At 36.0% G+C, this 18,656-nt stretch overlaps 1 protein-coding gene across 8 annotated transcripts in view; it reads left to right on the top strand.

The window, feature by feature from the left end:
* NAALADL2 (N-acetylated alpha-linked acidic dipeptidase like 2) overlaps positions 1–18,656 on the top strand; it is a 437,725-nt gene that overhangs the window by 395,890 nt on the left and 23,179 nt on the right. For all 8 annotated transcript variants that reach the window (XM_040567010.1, XM_040567016.1, XM_040567011.1 and 5 more), the window contains one exon: positions 13,623–13,716. In XM_040567010.1, the coding sequence (XP_040422944.1) occupies positions 13,623–13,716 (94 nt within the window). The remainder of the gene's footprint in view (positions 1–13,622; positions 13,717–18,656) is intronic.

Here is an 18,656-nt window from a genome sequence, read left to right as displayed (position 1 = left end):
GTCACCAAAATTTAATACTGACAGAATAAAATTGTTTTTCTTGCTTGCTCTGGATTGGAGCATCCCAGACATGAGTAGAGACAGGGAGAAGAACTCACTGAGAGCAACCCTGCAGAGGACTTAGGGGGGGGAATTCTGGTGGTCGGACCCCAGGTAGATTCTTCTTAGCAGACTATAAGACAGAATTAATTCTGGATTTTTTTTTCCTTTATGTTTTTAAGTGAGGTTTTGGTCACACTGTCTTTTTTCAATAAGTTGAAAGAAGAGAGACTGTGTGTTAAGAGTTCTGCTGACCTCGAGTGTTTAGGATAATGCTCGTACATGGTGTAGATAAGTACACATAGTTCTCTTTATTTGTGTTAATATAAATGTAGTTCATGACATAACACACTGCTGACTATCTTCTCCCTTAAATCTGAAATCCAAGTGGAAATAAAATACTATGGATGAGATACTATGAATCATTATGCTATCCATGCTAATTGAAGTCAGATTTCAGGACATATGAATTACCTCTCCTTGCTAGCTCTAGATAAAGAACTTTGTGTTCATTTAGTCTATTACGTGCCAGTATAGTACAGTACACTTCCTTCCCTTCTTTCTGGATTGTCTTTCACTATTCAGGAGAAAGAGCTTTTGCAACTTTACTTTATAAACTGTTGCACATTTCCATGTGACTACTCGCAAAGTTTTTTCTTTCTATTATTCAACAAAAATAGTTTTCCATTAATTACATTACTTAACTTTTGTTTCTTTTAATTCTTACTTGGAAACTTGAATTTCCTACAGCTACCGTGTTCTTAATTTCTTTGGTAAAAGAATTCTTTATTTTGAGATCAAAGAATTCTGATATACATTAGTGCTTTAATTATAAACTACAGAATGATAACTGAATGAATAGGGAGCTAAGGCTCTTTTAGACTAACAGGACTGACAATTAAAAATGGTTTGTTTTTTTTTTTCCATGACTTGCAGCATAGCCTATTCTTTTTTTTTCTTTAATATGGCTATTATTGTAATTGAAGATTGATAATCACTAATAGCTACTGGGCTCTTTTTAATGTAAAATTCTGCACAAATAAAAGCCTTTGCTTATACATTACTCCTCTCCCTTCTTGCCTCCTGCTTTGCAAATGGCAGTTGTTACTGGAGCAGAATAAGCAGAAAAAGCTATAAACTCCAGTGAAGATGGGTAGTTAAAGCTCTGCCTCAGAGACACATACTGTTTTGGGAAGAAATGCTTGAGGACTGGAGGTAGAAAAAGAATATTACCAAAATCATCATAATATGGTGGATTAACCTAATACCTCTAATGTCTGCTGTTCATAGTATGGAAGTTTAAAACTTTTGGGAATGCACAGACACGGAGATCCTATGTCACTTCCTGGGGCAACCTCCCATTGATTCTGGACTGCGATCACTGAGCATTGTCATTAGAACTCCTAGAGGCCACGAGTAAGAACAGGGTTACTGTCTACATAACAAGATTTAGTTTACATAACAAGATTCTTTTTCCAAATATTTTAAGAGATTAGTATTTATAATCTAAAATGGAGTTTAAAAGGTGTTAAAAAACTTTGCTACTTGCTTTTGGCTACTGAGTGAATTCTAAAATCTGTCCTTTTCATTAGGTCCATAAATGAAAACAATATGTATTTTTTTAAAGCCACTATGAAGTCTGCATTCTGACCAGTTCTTCACCACAGAAATGTCCCATGTCTTTATTGGATGAGACTTGGATGAAAACGTGCTTTGTGTTTCTGACATACCACGTACATATAGTGCAAAATGTTCTATAAATGTCAGTCTGCTGTCAAAACACTTTTGAAGGTTATTTGCAGCAAATTTAAAGATATTCAAAATACATCAAATTCCTATATACATTGCCTTTCTACTGCAGGAAAAAAGACAAATTATTAGAGTCTACAAAGTCTTTTTTTAGGTCTGAAAATCTGAATTTATGTGTAACCGTATCTGTTTTCAATTTTAACACAGAAGAATTTTAAGATGAGTTTTTCTCTTTGATCTTAGTATGCAAGCACACTTATACACACGCATGCATATATCACTTTTGGTGCTGTCAGCATTCCCACTAATTTGCTCGCTGTACACATCAGTGCCCCATTCTGCCATATTTTTTCAGTTTGGGGAACAATTTATCTGGAATTTTACATAGTATGAAGGAATTAGGTTGACTACACACTGATTACAGTATGTTAAAGAACACTTAAGTATTTTCCTCTGCTCCATTTTCATTTTATAGTATTTCTAAAATTCCATTCCTTTCTCCTTGGCATTGTAGTCAAACTGCTTGTCAGTACTGTAACCTTCTTTAGTCTTGATACATTTTCCTCACAATTCTTCTTTCTTCCTGCAATCCATCTATAGTGTTGCTGCTGAAATGATCTCAGCTATCCTTTTAATCTTTCAGATATTTTTAAAACTCTTGGTTATATTTTGCAGCAAATTCCAGCAAGTTTTTCTTTCTAAATCTTTTTCTTTTGTTTCCACCCTGATCTCTTCCCCTCTCCAGTTTCTTCAACAATGTCCCTTTCATCTTCTTCAGTACCATCATCAGAATTCCATCTTTGTTGTCCTTACATTTGGGATTCTCAGGCAACATTTGCCTTCTTGTCTATTTGCCCATCTTGCAATCTCTTCTGATGAACACATTTGTTCCAGAAAGTTCATTTAAAACTGGAGACAAACAGGCATTCAGCTAAGCCAAAACAAAAGTTATGAATCAACAGCAAGACCAAAAATTGACAAAAACATGGTGCTTACCACCAAGGTGTGTCCTGACCTTTGAGGTGTTCTTACAACAAGGCTTGTCATATAGTCTCAAGTAAGCTGTATCTTTCGTTTGCCAAAGCCCATTTCTTTGTTTGATGCTATTAGATAAGCTTAAGATAGTCAATGAGCCTTTTAGAGTAGTGTTTTTTTTAATTGTTTTCTGTGACATATAATGTATTTATGTTGCATAGACACTAACGATGGTTGTAAATGATAAGATGTTTAAAACAGGAAGTTTCCGAAGCAACAATGGTGTAGTACTGGAGGTAAACGTTGATTTTATTTTCTTTTTTTACAGCAACTGCTGTTATTTGAGCACGTAGTAACATTTCATGCAGTGTTTTCAGATTTTATGCTTTTAAAATGTGCTTCTCTGTTTAATCTTTGTTGTTGCTACTGTATCATGCTGTCTTTATCATTTTAATACAGAGCCTACATAAAGATAGGGTGCAGTGGAATGAAATGGCTAGCGTAATTTGACTATCGTAGTAACAGGTGTGTTATAATGGCCCCAGCCATGGTTATAAGTCTCAGTTCTAACTGCAGATAGCTTTAGAGTTTTATCATTAAGGTTTCTTATGAATTTTGAGGGCTGTTCTAGAGCATGGTAAATTTTTCTCACTTTTCTTTCTCTGGTTATATAAATATTCTGTGATGAGAAACATTATTTGTTAGGTCATTATTCATTGTTGTTCAGGGACAAGTTTGAAAGGTAAGAGAGATTCTTTTTCAGGTAAATTGGTATCCTCAGGAGCATGCCAGATAATTATAAAATACTTCACTGGGTTCAGCAAACTGACCTGAGATTCCCTACGGCTGAAGGAGTTTGTCAGACTTGGCATTTTCCTCAGGCCTGAGGGAATCTTGCTCAGTCCCAAACATATTCATCTTTAATTAATGTTTTCTTTTTAAAATAAAAAATCTTTCACCACCTTTATATTTTAAGTTATATCATTTAATTACAGGAGGAGGTATGAGATCCCTTCCTGAGATTTAAATTTCAAATGATTAATGTAATTCAATTTATTACTTCTTATTCTATGTGTCTTTACATGGTATATATTGAAGATTAAATATTCCAATTTGAAAAATAGTGTGAAAAATTCAGAGAAATTACATCTTTCAATTATGATACCAACAAGAAGTTTAAATACCTTGCTAGCTTAGTAACTACCACGTGACTACATCCAACAGTAGAATTTAATCCTTATTGAAATAACCACCTCACAGAGAAATTGAGCCTCTTTGTGGGTACTGCAGTAACCTGTGTGTTTCATATCCTGGCATCTAGGGATAGTCTCAGTATATTATCCATCCAATTCTCCCCTGAAGTGGAATGTGTCTGTTAATGTTTATGAGTCTTTTCTGTGAGCTATATACTAGGGAAGTATGGATTTTCAGCTTCCCTTGGACCAACACTGTGGTTCACTAGTGTCCCACCCTCAGAGCTCGTCTATCTTCTTTAATGAACTGCCAGTGCTCCAGTCCTCACTGATTAGGGTGACCTAAATGGAAAAAATTGAGGTACCTGTGCATCAAGAGGTTGCAAGAGAGGAAAGGACAGTATTTTCTCTATATAACCAGTTAATATCTTGGCTTTGCTGAGTTAGAGAGGATGGAGGCTTCAACATATAATGTTCTTATGACTCTTTTCATAATGCTTATTCTGTTGAGTCTGTGCTGAATTGATTGTCCCAAGATTTCACTTCTGGTCTTCAAGAAACCATTGCCTCTACCCCTCATTGAAGCTTTTTTTTCAGGTTCTTCAATTCCTAGAGTCAATTTCTTCCATCCATTGTCCCTGGTTCTCCCCAAATCCCATCTGTCTTTTGCTAAGGCCTGACTGCTGCCTGGTGTACATTCCTCATGTCCACAGAGAAGACATAATGATTGCAAATCAAAGGTGGTATAGTTTAAGGTTCCTGTTACAGCATTCCTTCATTCTCTTCTCATAAATATCCGGACTGAGTCAGGTCTGATACATTTTGAAGGTCATGCTATGAAATGAGTTTTGGATGGTGGAATATAAACACATTCCAGTGTTCTGATATCATGATACATTAACACTGAAAAGTGTATAAATGAAATTGGGATAGATGAGAGAAAATACAATAAAAATGTATTGTCACAGTAACGGAAGAAAAAGGAGGAATTAGGAACATCAAGGAGAATGACTGTTAGATACTGAAGCAGATTATATGCATTATTTTAATTAAGAGGGCCTATTAGTACATATGGTTTCCTTTGAATAATAATTGCATGCTGATGAAGTGTGATTAGAAACTTTTTTTTTCTTAGGAGTTCAATTAAATCAGCAAGGTAATTAATAGTTTTGTTAATGGCTGCCAGACAGTTGGCCAGTCTACTGGTCTATGAGCCTTGCAAATCAGACAATAGTGACTAGTAGATAAAACTAGCAACAGTGCAAGTTTGCATTAAATCACCCAGATTCACAAGCACTCTAAAATAATACAAATTTTAGCACAGCAAACAGTATGTTTTCTTACAGTCTTAATTAATGAAAGTACCTTCTCATATGGTTCAAGATACATGCATGAACCAAGAATCTTCCTGTATTAGGACCAATCCCACTATCATACATTAACTATTAATTACCTTGCTGATTCCTATCGTCTTGAGCTTTGATTATCCTGTAATTTAATGAGTAAGGAGGGCAGGTTGAGCTAGCATCTTCACTGAAGTCTTAAACATGTACATTAGTCTGGGAAAGGTACTGATATTCACTAACTGGTAGCAAACACAGTGGAGGCCTTTAATAGCAAAGAAGAACATGATGTTTTCTATAGCTATGTACCAGTGCATAGGAATCTACACTGATACATCTTGTCTTCTATTCTGAGGTGGCATTTGCTTTCTTTGCTTTAAAGTTCCCTTCATGGTTTGAAAATACTCAAAATTTCTTGTCCTGCAGTTTGCAGTTAGCTAGTTGTATGTTCTGTCCTTGGAATGCCTGTATTACGTGTGAAAATAAAGAAAACAATAAGCTACGTAGTCTTGATTTAAGGTGGTAGAGATCTATCCAAGGTGCAATTTCTGTATGTGATCATTGTCATTAGAGATCTTTGCCTCTGATGTGTGCAAATAAATTTAATTTAATATTTTATTACATATTTCTCTTTCTACCACAATAGCTAAATCCATTTCCTCAGGACTGCCTGTAACCAGCTTCAGGCAGTTAACGTTGCTTCTTTCAAAAGGATCTTTAAAAAGGATGCAGTTTCCCACTTCTCTTGCTATACCTGAAGTGGGTCAGAGAACGCAAGCATTTAAAAGGTCACTTTGTGTGCAGTGATGCCATCCTTGTTTATGGGAATGCTATATGCAAATTATTCAGCTCTAAAACAAAATTTTCTGTATTTGTCACACTCAAAGCCTACAGCTGGTAACCAGAGCAACCTGTCTTTAAAGTTGGAGATAAAAAAAAATTAATGCTGGAAAAAACTTTTAAAATTCTCTTTAAGAAATATAGCATGAAGGTTTGTAATGGTGTAAAGATTTATATCCTGGTGGTGTGAGCACTTCACCCAGTGCTCGTGAAGCTCTTCGTGCAGAAGGGCATCTGTTATATCCTTTGGCATGCTCGTAACTACCCACACTAAAGAAAAGTCTGAGTGACTTTAAACTTTTTTTTTTTTTTTAACAAGAGGCTTAAATTTAGTGGCCCTTCTAGAATTTGATTCGTCTGACTCTTTGCACCTAGATGCCACTAGAATTTGACAGACATAAATATGAAATACATTATTATATACTCATTTCAAGATTATTGCTGCTTACCTGCATACTTCAAAGACATGCAATTCGTGTTTATATGCAGGAAAAAATAAGAACAAATCACTTCAAAAACTCCCTGTCTAGCTACAATTCTGCACTGCTACCCTTCCCACACAGGGAACTGTGCTTTCACGTCAACTTCATGGTTTCCTGTGTGAGCATTATCACTGTGTCTTCAGCACAGGCACAAAATGACGCTGCCTCAGTTCCAAACAAACCAGGTTGAGTACAGGTTCATTCATGCAGTGCCAAGCCTAAGTTAAGCCGTTAGCTTGGAAGTTGAGTTAATGATCTCTGCTCTCTGCTGCTGCAGAGCATGAGAACCGCCGTAACGGGCTGGACTTCAGCCCAGTCTCTGACCATAGCTAGTGACAAATGCCTCAGAAGTGTTTCCCCTGTGACCACAGCTGAAGTTTGAATCTGGAGCATACTTTTTAGTAGTCAGCAGTGCACCTGCCTTGCGTGAGTCTGTCTGGTCCCGTCTGGGATCTGTCTGCGCTCCTGGCATCTGGCATGTCCCATGATGGTGAGCTCCAGAGTGCAGCAATGCAGGACTAGAGGCACCTCTGCTGCTGTGTGAAGGGAGGAAGACTGCTCCTTGCCACACAGCGGGAAAGGAGTGGTGACCTCTTGATGTCCTCACATACAGCCCTTTCATTGGTGATGTGTTAGAAGGTAGAAGTGAGCAGAAATAAACAGTTTTACTAACTCTTAACTCCATATAACCATACAGAGTTATAACCTGGGGCATGGGGTAATGTTGCTCGTTAGAAATCCATGCCATTTAAAATAAATATTTTGAATATGATTCAAATAAATAGTTTAATATGCACAGAATTTATACTTTCATATAATTTGCATAAATATTTAAGATGTAGGAATTTCTACACATACACCAAAAAAAAAAAAAAGAGTATGAGTTTCAAGTGTAATTAATTAATTAATTTAAGACACTGGGATGAATGGCCTCTACCAGCTGTAAATGAAATCTGTAGAAAATTTACTTTCAGTCCTCTAAACAATGTATATTAATGTCAGCCAACAAATTAGGTATTAAGAAAATTAATCATTTAAATAAGAGAATCCTTTTGATCTTAATCTGTATTTTCCCCAGAAACGCATCAAGAGCCATGCAGCAAAGGTAGCATATAACTGTAAATCAAGATCTGTGCTCCACAGTAAGCTGCCCAAGCTACTATAATTCCAGTACACTTTAGTACCTAACTTTGGGTTGCCTAATGCTGTGAGCCACCTTAATCAAGTAACTTGTGTAATTTGCTACACACAGGATACCTGCAAAGAGATCCATGTTTTGTTCATTAAGACTTTTACTTCCTGGTCAGTATTTCCTATATTGAGAATAAATAAAACAATATGAAATGATGGAGGGGTGTTGAAATAAGATTTAATATTTATAAGACCTCAGATATGGTTTATGTTTCCCTTGGTTAAAAACAGCTATCTGTTATGAATTACTATGCTCTAGTTCACCTGTTGTAGTCATAAACTCATTGTACTCTTTTCTCAGAGAGCCCTCTACTGACCTAAAATGCAGTATTTTGAACCAAATATCATATAACCCAAAATTTCAACAGATCTGTAGTGTAAATACGTGTCCCAGTGTTGAGGTAGATTTAAGTAAGAACAACAACAAAAAAATATGGTACTATTTAATTTTTTGAAAAGTTCTGAATTTTCAGAAGTTGACAATTTTAGCTCAAAGCAAATATGGTTGTGCGCACATGTGACCAGATTTCTGTTTCTTTGTTAAGGGAATATTCCTTTAGCAGTTCAGAAAAATAGCCAAAGAGCTGGTCATTTTCTCATCCTCCTGCCACAGGATTCTCCTTTATGACCTCAAGAAACTCAAGTAAATTTTTTGGGTGATGAACATAAGAAAAACGACTGTGAAGACTGATTATGCAGAAAAAAATTTCTAAAGTGCATTGAGATCTGTGTTAAAAATGCTTATTAATTTATCATGAGCCTCATGATTACTGCCATTCATCCAGTAATGCTAGGATGGAATTATGGTATAGCTTGGGAAATCATGGATTTCATTTAAATAGCTTTGGCTTCGCATGCTTGATTAAAAAAAAAAAAAAAATCTGATACCTTGAAGGGAGTCCTTAAAAAAAAAAAAAAAAAAAAGGCAGAAAGCAAATCCAGGAAATCTGTATTATCAAAAATATTTCTTTAATTTTGCGGGATGGAGAGGCTGGGGAAGGCTGATTATTTTAACATTTGAGATTGCTAATGTTGGGATTCTGAGAGAGGAACTTAATGTATGCAGGGATTTATTCCTTATTTACAGGAACTGTTCAAGTACTACATACAGCGGGTCTGTTGAGTCTAGTCAGGAATCTACACAGGTCACCTGTGCTACCTTATTACATTAGCTGCTTGCTAATGATTGTCATGTTTTTGGTAGATCAGCTGCCACGTGTATGCTGGTTTTCTCTAAAAGTGCACAGGTATCAGTAATGTAAAGTGTTTTTAATATGCATAGAATAAAATTATATGTAACAAAAATTTGGAAGTGATAGTGTGAAGAGAAGAAAAAAAATGTAGAATCATAGAATTACAGACTGGTTTGGGCTGGAAGGTACCTTAAAGCCCATCCACTTATGCTGTTTGTAACTTGGCACATGAGATCCAAGATGTCTGTTTTTGAGTTTAGCACTGTTAATGTAACCAAAAATGTCCTAGAAGCTTAGCACTTACACCCACTGAGCTTTACATAGCTCATGGGCTAGATATTGTGCACAGTTCCAAATCTCACTAGACCAAAAAAAAAAAAAAAAAAAAAGTGGCATGTGAACTTCTGTGCTAAAGAAAGTGCCCGTGCACTATATTCTAGCAGACTGTTCCCTATCATGCATAATATTTTCATATCATTGTATCCACTAAACGTGTTCATTATCTTGCAAGTTTCTGCACATATGGTAGAATGGAAAATAAGTTGTCATTCCTGCATTGTCCATCAAAAGCGGATAACATTTAAGATGTATCCCTGCAAGTCTTGACCAAGAACAGCATGACTCAAAAGCAGAACTGAATGTGTGGAGGAAAAAAATTAAATAATCATGTTTTTGTATTCTGGATATGATGATGATGATTATTATTATTATTAATTTTGCATTCCAGTCAAAGTGCTTTGATCTGTTAGGTAGGCAGTTTTGATATTTGAAGGATTAAGTTACCATGAAGACTCAGTTTAACAGTTTAACTCACTGGTAAAACAGGTGTGACATTCACACACACACACACAAAAAGGCATTTCCTGTGATGAAAGTCACTCCCACCCTCCATTTCAGTTTTATTATTTACATTGTGAGAGAGCTAACAAGATAGAGAATATTTCTAATTTACATAGGTAAACATATCCCATGTGTTTAATTGAGTTGTTATTTTATGGTCATACAGTCTTTTGGGGAGTGATACAAATCCACATGGAGTCATTGCGAGATGACTTTTATAGTGAACTATGGCTCATAAGTTGTGTAAAATTTCAAGAAGATCTAAGACTTAGACTTTTCTAAGAGAGTAGGTTACAACACTTTGGAGGACAGAAGAGCCAATAGCTGCATTTAGGAAGTGTCATGGGATAGTAAATTGTCTTTAACACCAGCATTTTTGGTACAGCTTTTTTTGGCTTCTGAGATATGCATGGTGTCAGACAGGTAAAGGCAGGGACAGTCATTATTTCCTTCCTAGAAATATGTTTACGCTGTAAGGTAAAAGATCTTGAAAAAATTATACCTCACACAGTTAATAGTTATAAACCCATTTTGCATATTCAGATTTATTTTGCAATGTACTGTATAAGTCGAGCATTATCATTGTGTTTTATATTAGTATTTATCTTTAAAGTAATTGGAAGTTCATTAAATGCCTTTTACTTTACTAAAGAATACCTTTCCCTAAGCCAAGTGTGGTAGAAACGTTATTCTTTTTTTTTTTTTCATTTTAAATTGTAAAAGAAAAGTATTTCAGAATCAATTAGCATTTGAACTATTTTTTTTTACTTTAGACTGGATAATTGTGCATATGTTACATCAATTACTGTGTGCTTTGTGTGTGCATCATTATGTATAAATGTTACTTGAGAAGTTGTCATTAGTGTTACAATCAGTTCAGTATGGGAATAGACTCAATTATGTCGCTTTACTATTTCAGTTTACGAGAAAATAGTTGCATTTACTCTTTGCTAAGTTATTCTTAAATTTAATAATTCAATAGTCAGTCTGAACCATTTCTTATTGGGGAAAAGGGGGAAGAAGTTTGTCTTTATTTGCTGTGTATATTCAGTGTTGTACTTGGGGGAATGGTATATATGAAAATAATACTATAAATAAGAAATCAGTGGCCTTTTCTGTCTTGCTGTATTATGTGGGTTTGATATATGCTTCTGCAGCATTATTACTTTGTTCGAATCAATGCTCTGAGCTTTCCTTCATGTGATTGATTTCTTCCGGATTAGCCTAAAGAGTACGTGATTTAATAAGCACTGCTGTTACCTGTTCATTGACACACAAATATCTGTAGGATTACATGCAGAGCTACTATAAAATTTCCAAAATGCTTTGGTCAGTCATAACATTTTGGTGGTATAGCTTTATTTGAATAAGTAAGAGGAAACAACTTGAGTCTTCTGTAGTCACAAAACAAAAGAAAATTGCTTGGAAGAGATACAAAAGGAAAGAACTCAGATGAAAAGAAAAGATGCTTACTGTAGTATTCTCTTTAATATCACTTTGGTGCCTCAAAAAGAACCATTTTTTCTCCATACCCTTGTGTTCTTATGCATTGCAGTAACAGATTAAAAAGAATCAATAGCATGGTATTACTGTTCATGTCAATAAAATGCGTATCTTTCATTATGGTTTAGTGAAGGTTTTTACAGAAATGGTGTATCATGGAAGTCTTTAAATGTAGTAATATTTAGGATTCAGTGGGTTTGGGCTCCATATAGAATGCCTTCTCATGAATAGGATGTTATTTCATTTCTGCAGTTGCTTTTCTGTAGCAACTTACAGGTTATTAATATTTTGGGCAGTTGCATATTGAGGGAGTTCAGTGCAGGACAAGTAAGGATTTTGCATGGTGTTCGGACATTTAGAAACAAATTTTTAAAGTTGTTTATGGTTGGATTATATGAACCTGTTTCAGATACAGTTTTGTACAGATTTCTGTGTGCCCTAACAATTTTATTTTTTTGTGTTTCTGCAGTACCACTCTTTTATTTCTAAGACCAGTGTTTCCTGTTGCTTTTCGATGCAGAGATTCTTATGTGTATAAGCGCTGACAGAAAATGTAATGGCCTTCAAACATTAATGTCCCATGCAGTTAGGAAGTTTGGAGAAAAGTCATATAAGAGGTTACTGTGTAATATTTTAACACAGACATCCAAACATAGTATTTTTTGTCTTCCTCCAAGTTCAGTCTTAGTTCTTCAGTTTTCCTGAAAACGTCCTGACATATCGCCATTACTACCTACTTTTTTCTTACTCTATATATGGTAGGCTTTTTCTTCGTGTCTTTGGCAATATTTTATTTTCTAGAAGTAAATCTCAATAGCTCCACAGTATGTCTCTGCACAGATGTAGGTTGCAGTGTGATATACAGCATGTTCCTTCAGTCTCAGTACAGAGACTCAACTCAGTCTGTGGCCAGGTCAGAAACACTATTTCTTAAATGCATTCTTAGAAATGTTGTTGTTCTATTAAACTTTCTCCTGGAAAGTTGTCTTCCTGTTATTACCCTGTTTTCATTTACTTTCCTGGGAGAGGGTTTTCCTTTTCACTTGCTGTAATATTGGTTTTATTATTATTTAGGATTGTTGTCTTTTCCTACTACTTCTTATTGTAGAATTAAAATGCTACTTTCAGCACAGCAGCTATCATATTGCTTCTGAAGGACAGATATTATTTTAACATCCTCAGCACCTTGGGAAGTATTGTATAATATGATTTTGTTCAGTCCACGTTTTTATCAACATGATCACCATCACCTGCAGCCGTCATTCCCTTTTAAAGTGCAGTCCTACAGCTATTTTTATCCTTTTGGCAATATCAAGATACAAAGGAGATGAATGGAAGTTTCTTGCATGTTTTTGTCAGTTTGCTTTAATAGCTCCCACAAACAGCAATGGACTTGGCAGCCTAGAGACCAAAATCATCTGTTTAATCACAGGCTAGATATAGTCCATCGGAAAGATACATTTCCATACGTAGCCCCTGTATCATGTCTCAGCCTTGAGCTGGAGAGCATGTCTTGTGTAAATGGGAAAAAATAAATAAATAAATAAATAAACAACTCAGGCTAGTCAGTACTTGGCCTCATCTCTGAAACTGTTGAAAAGAAGCATTCATACCGTTGGGCTTCATGACATGCCCTAATGTCTAGTCTGGGGTGGACTGAGAGTTCACTCATTTGCGAATTTCATTCAGTAAGTTAGTAAGAAAATTTAGTGTTTTGTCCAAATTGGAAGTTGTACATCTCTGTGTATCAAGTTGTTACATATCTCTTCAAAAAATTCTAAGGTTTAAGGTCAGCTTGAATTTAGCCATGTGATTCCTAGCCAAGGGCTTGATCTGAGGCTGTGTCAATGTCTGTGATTTCTTTTTTTAAATTTGTGTAAGCTCTTAAAATCTGATGACTAAAAGAAGAGACCTAAAACAATAAACCTCATTCCTATTCATAGAAAACTGAGATGTTTTATTTGAAAATGAAGCACAACTAAAGCCCTTCAGAGACTACTGTAGTGTAGTATCCTAGGTCGAAAGAAAAAGTACTGCACAGAATTCTTATGTGTAGTCATAAATTGTAATCTCCTAACATCTTTTCGTGTTGTAATGGAAAGACAATGGGTCTAGGTCATTTTCCTTTTCACAAAGATGTGTTTATATGGTATTACTAATTTTTCCCTGAAAATCCAGTGTAATGAAAGCATGTTTATTCTACAAGTGCTGGTTATTTAATCTGTTAGAAACTATTTGATGTTTCTGTGTTTTGTTTTGTTTTATATTTTTCAGCTAACAGGACAAGTGACTTTACAAATTGCCAATGAACCAGTTTTGCCGTTTAATGCCCTCGACATCGCACTAGAAGTTCAGAACAGTCTTAAAGGTAATTCTTGTTAGAGGAATATTGTTCTCTGTTCATACAGAGAAAAAAGGGAATCATCTACTCCATTGAATCATCAACAGATTTTCAATTTCCACTTGAACGATAGCAAGTGATTTTACTAGTTAAACAGTGTCATTATATAATGTTAAAGAAAAAAATATTTTTGGTAAATAAAACCGTAAATTGTTGATATTTAATCTAATGTTATTATGTCAGTTAAGCAATAATTAGTATTAAAATCTCATAATTACAGTCAAAGACAACAACTGCTGTGACTGCACTTCTTGATTTTATTTTCCTTCAAGACAGTATTCAGTAAAAGCAGAAGAGGGCTTCTAATCCCATTGCCTTTTGTCTCTGCAATTTCATCCATCATCTTCCTTGTTTGGTTACTGCCCTAGCTCACCTTGTTGGTGGATCATGTTAACCTTTCTGCTTTCTCAACCATGACAAAGCACAATAATTTACCAATGCTTATTGTCTGTGTTTGAAGCTGAATGATCTTGATGTGTTTTATATCATGCATTGGGGTTAGGAAGAGGGACAAGACAGTTCCTAGTTAGAAAGTAAACAAAATTGACTGATAACTTGCAGATGCAATTGACTCTGGGTTTGGCACTGTTTGCTGGGTGTAGGACGAATGCTTTGATATGAAAGTGCTCCATCAAGATTGTGGAGCTGTTACTAATATTGCTACATCACCTTCTCACTTCTAGCTCTTTCTGTTGTCTTGTGGCCTTTAAGGGCTTGATAAAAGAAAAAGCATTCCGCAATCTTTTCGTGCAGTATTGAGAAGAAGAGCTTGTCTTGAGCTGTTTAAGGTAACACAGTTAAAAGGCACGGCTGTACATTCCCTTTGCTTCTCAGGGCTGTCCTTTTCTGTTTTGTTTTCCTTTCTTTTCTACAGTTGGTAGTAACTGGTATGTTGTAAGAAACTTACTCCATTGCATGTTACTAAGATGTCCTCAGTACCTTGCAAAAGAACAATAAACCTTCTTACCAGTTATGAAAAGAGTACCTGTCTTAGCACCAGTTCCAAGGACTAGGGAGGAAAAGGAAGTCTAGGATCATTCACTATTCATTGTCACTTGTCCACGTAAGCTTTCTGCTTCAGTATCGTGTGTCTTCATCCTTCCATTCTGTCCCTTGTCCCTTACAGTTTCATTGTATTTTGGTGTATTGACAGAATCACAGAATGACTTGGATTGGAAGGGACCTTAAAGATCATTTAGTCCCAATCCGCCTGCCATGGGCAAGGATGCCACCGACTAGATAGGTTGCCCAGGGCCCCATACAGCCTGGCCTTGAACACTTTCAGGGATGGCACATCCACAGCTTCTCAGGGCAGCCTGAGTAAGAAAATTAGATAAGCTCTAAGCCATCTCTAATAGGTACTGGGCGAGAGAGGCCTATCAAGACAAACTAAGTTAACTGGGGTGAGACTTTCTGTTTTGACCTATATAGGAAGGCAAAGGTTGTGATTTAAAGCTCTTTAACTGACACAGTGTCAGTTGTCTGATGCTTCCAGTTAGTCCCTTTCTTTTCCACAGAATGGATCTTTTACAGAAGTTACAGCAGCTGAAGTACTTGTGGTGATAATAGTAGGCAGTGCTAGCAGAAGTTTAAAAATAATCTATTTTATGATAAGCCATTTCCAGGAAAGTCTGCATGACTTTCCACAGCCTTGGCTCAACCCTTACATTTCAAAACATCATTCTGAACTCTCTGTCCTGAGAAAAATCAATACAGAAACATATCTCTGTCATTTACTTGATGGCTGCATGCTCATTACCTGCAGCTATCTGCTAATCTTCAGCTTGGGAGCATTTTACCCGCTTGACCATATTTCCCTGATCACTTAGGATGCTTTTCAGGGTTGCTTGCTCCATCTCTCTGTAATGTTCAGACAGTTTCCCTCTATTGTTCCCACCCATTATTCTTGACTCCTACGAATGTGAAAAATGCACAGTTAGTTATCTATATATATGACAGAAATACCTTCTTTGCCATGAAACACTGACATCTTGTATTCAGTATCCTTTCAAGGATATTATATATTTGTAGTGGTAAACCTTCCCATCAGGCTTTTAAAAAAATCATGCAAAAATGCATTTTCTGTGGACAGAGCATTTGATACTGAAGGGAAAGGATGCGTATCTGTTCTGTAGCAGTACACTATATTTATTTCAGTAGTTCTGTACAAAGTCATAGATAATTTCCTCTGCATTGATATGTTTAATTATATGTCACGACATGGCTTTGAAAAGAGGCTTGTAGTAGCAACAGCAGATTAGTTTGTTTGGCCAGTAGCAGTCATGGTAGCAAAATGGAAGCTGATGGCAACATATTCTTTGCACTGAGGATGTCCTTGGATTTATGTCTCTGCCCCTTTTAGTTTTTACAAAGCTTTCACTTTGAGATTTTTCACTGCCAGATGTGATCATCCAGTTTTGCACAACATGAAAAATCTTGCTAGTGAATATGACTCCATACCATACCCAGTCCTGAGCGTGCAAGCTAATCAAAACCTAAAGCAATTTCCCTCCTCTCTTACATGCAAACACATGCGCGTGGAGAGCGGGTGTCATGCCTTAGCCTGCTGATTTGTCTGGGCCCGTTTTTCTGTAAGTATTCCTAGGCAGGTACATTGATACCAGAGAGCACAAACACAATTCAAAGATGTTAAATCACTAGCAGTACTTTATCTAAGAGCGGTTGGTTTCACAAGGAAAGGCTACTGTATTCAGTGTGTTTGTGTGTGTATTTGGTGTAACCTGTTCCTGAGTAAAATCCAGTTATGTTTAGCAAGTGTAATGAAATTCAACAGTATAATTCAGTGACTGGGAGCATATATACTCTTGAGTCACTTTCTTGTACTTGTAATTTTATTTATTTAACAACTAAACAACTAGCTCAGATGATTCATCATGATTCATAGTGGAGAGAAAAGGACAAAGAGTACAAAATATAATAACGTAGCATTGTTTTCTCTTGAGAGAAATAACACTTCCATTTTTTTTTTGCTTCTCTCTGTAGAAGCATCACAAGATATTTAAGACGTTATTAGTTAATGTATCCTTTTCTTTGGGAATCATTTCCCCATCCACTACAAGCTTCTCAACGTGAGCAAAGCATACGTTGCAGTTTCCATTGGCAATGAAGTTCAGTGTGCTGTGATAAAAACTGCTGATGCCCTTAAAGCGGTGTCTGTAGTTCTCTATGGTAACACTAGCCAGAGACACTTCTAGATTTTGTACAGAAGTATTAAAAAAGGTTCTGTGTGTTTGTTTTATAATGAATTCTGGTTTAGAGTGTGATGTAAACTGTGCTTTTAAATCATAAATGTAAAGGAAACGTAGTTGGCTTAGGGGCAAAAAGCATGCTATGGTGAAGTAGTGAGAGCATTTACTGTTTTTTTTTATTTTATTTTGTTAGTTTAAAAGAAAGGTGGTGGGTGGCTTAATTTCCAAATATACAATGATGTATTTTGCCTTTATCTCACATTTTCTGTTGAAAAGACATAGCTGACATTTACAGTCATTTATATCATATGCAAAATAACAATTATAAATATTGTATGTTACTTGGAGTATGAAGTCAAAACAAAAGCATTCCATCTACTGGTGATTTTAAACCTTCCCATACTGACGTGTCCCAGGATAAGGTATGCACAATGCGTGGATTATATGCCCAGAAATTGTAAAGTTTTCGGCTACACAGGATCTGTGTCTGAGATTTGAAAATTGATGATACTGATATTTTGCAAATATCCAAACTGTACCAAGGTTATATGCTTGGAGAATGCTCTTCTGAGGTATCAACCTAACTCACTCAAACTTTAAATTACTCCATACTCAATGAGGAAGATACCAAGCCTGCGCCTGTTACCCATTCTAATTAGGGAAGGGCAAACTGATCAAGAGCCATTAACAAAGCAACCTTGTCCCAAACCAAGACTTACATAAACCATCTTCTCTCACTCCTGTTCACACAGGGAACTTCCATTCATTGTTGAAATTCATCTTCATAGCTCAGGAAGTCTGTCAGTTTCTCTCGAAGCAGCATCTGTCTCTCCATGACAATGTATTTTGGAACATCTTCTGTTGTGCTAGATTGGAATGCATTAGTCAGCTGAATGACAGGAATGCATATGAATCTATGAACAACTTTCCCTTTGCTGAAATGTATCCAATAACAGTTCTCCTTTTCCATATTAGAAGGATAATATATAATATTCAGGCACTTTCTTGAATGTCTTAGTTGTATCTATTTGTTTTTCCATTCTTTTTATATACTCACCTTTCAGCTTTCATCCATACATAGTTTGAGAAATTGGTTGAGCTTCTCCCTTTACTATTTCTGATCTCTCCGTATATCTATTAGGCCAGGAACTTTAGCATTCATTTGACTTATATCTTGAACCTCCTTGCTGGATTAATCAACTCAGTCACTAAGTTAGTAAATGCATGGAGATTTGTACATTCAACTAAAGGTCAGTCCGCTTCTAAAGTTAAATGGTTTGTTTTGATTAAATAATCATTTAAAACATATTTTAAAAAAGAGGTTCATTTCTTGTCCTTAATACGCAAAGTGAATCCTGGCCTTAAAGATCATTTCTGCATCCTGGAATGTTTTTGCTGGTTGATACTGCTTTGACTTTGTATCAGGTTCAGACACTGCTCTCTCTCTGTGAGCTTGTATAAATTTGGTCCATCTTAAGACAGTCTATGCACACACTGGGAAAGGAAGGCATTCTCTTCACCTGCACTGCAGGTGGGAATATATTGCATGTTCACAAGTCTCCAATACATGTATTGCTTTTTCTTTCTGGGTTGTGAACCAGGAAATACAAAATTGTCACGTGCTCCAAAGTGCTGAGGGTTTTTATTCTTTTGGTGTCTGTAACAGATTAAAAAGTAACAGTTAACACTCAGAGTTTT

The sequence above is a fragment of the Cygnus olor genome, chromosome 9, assembly GCF_009769625.2.
Source record: "Cygnus olor isolate bCygOlo1 chromosome 9, bCygOlo1.pri.v2, whole genome shotgun sequence".
Lineage (NCBI taxonomy): Eukaryota > Metazoa > Chordata > Aves > Anseriformes > Anatidae > Cygnus > Cygnus olor.
Note: the sequence above shows the minus strand (reverse complement) of the source record. Positions and strands in the feature narration are given on the sequence as shown.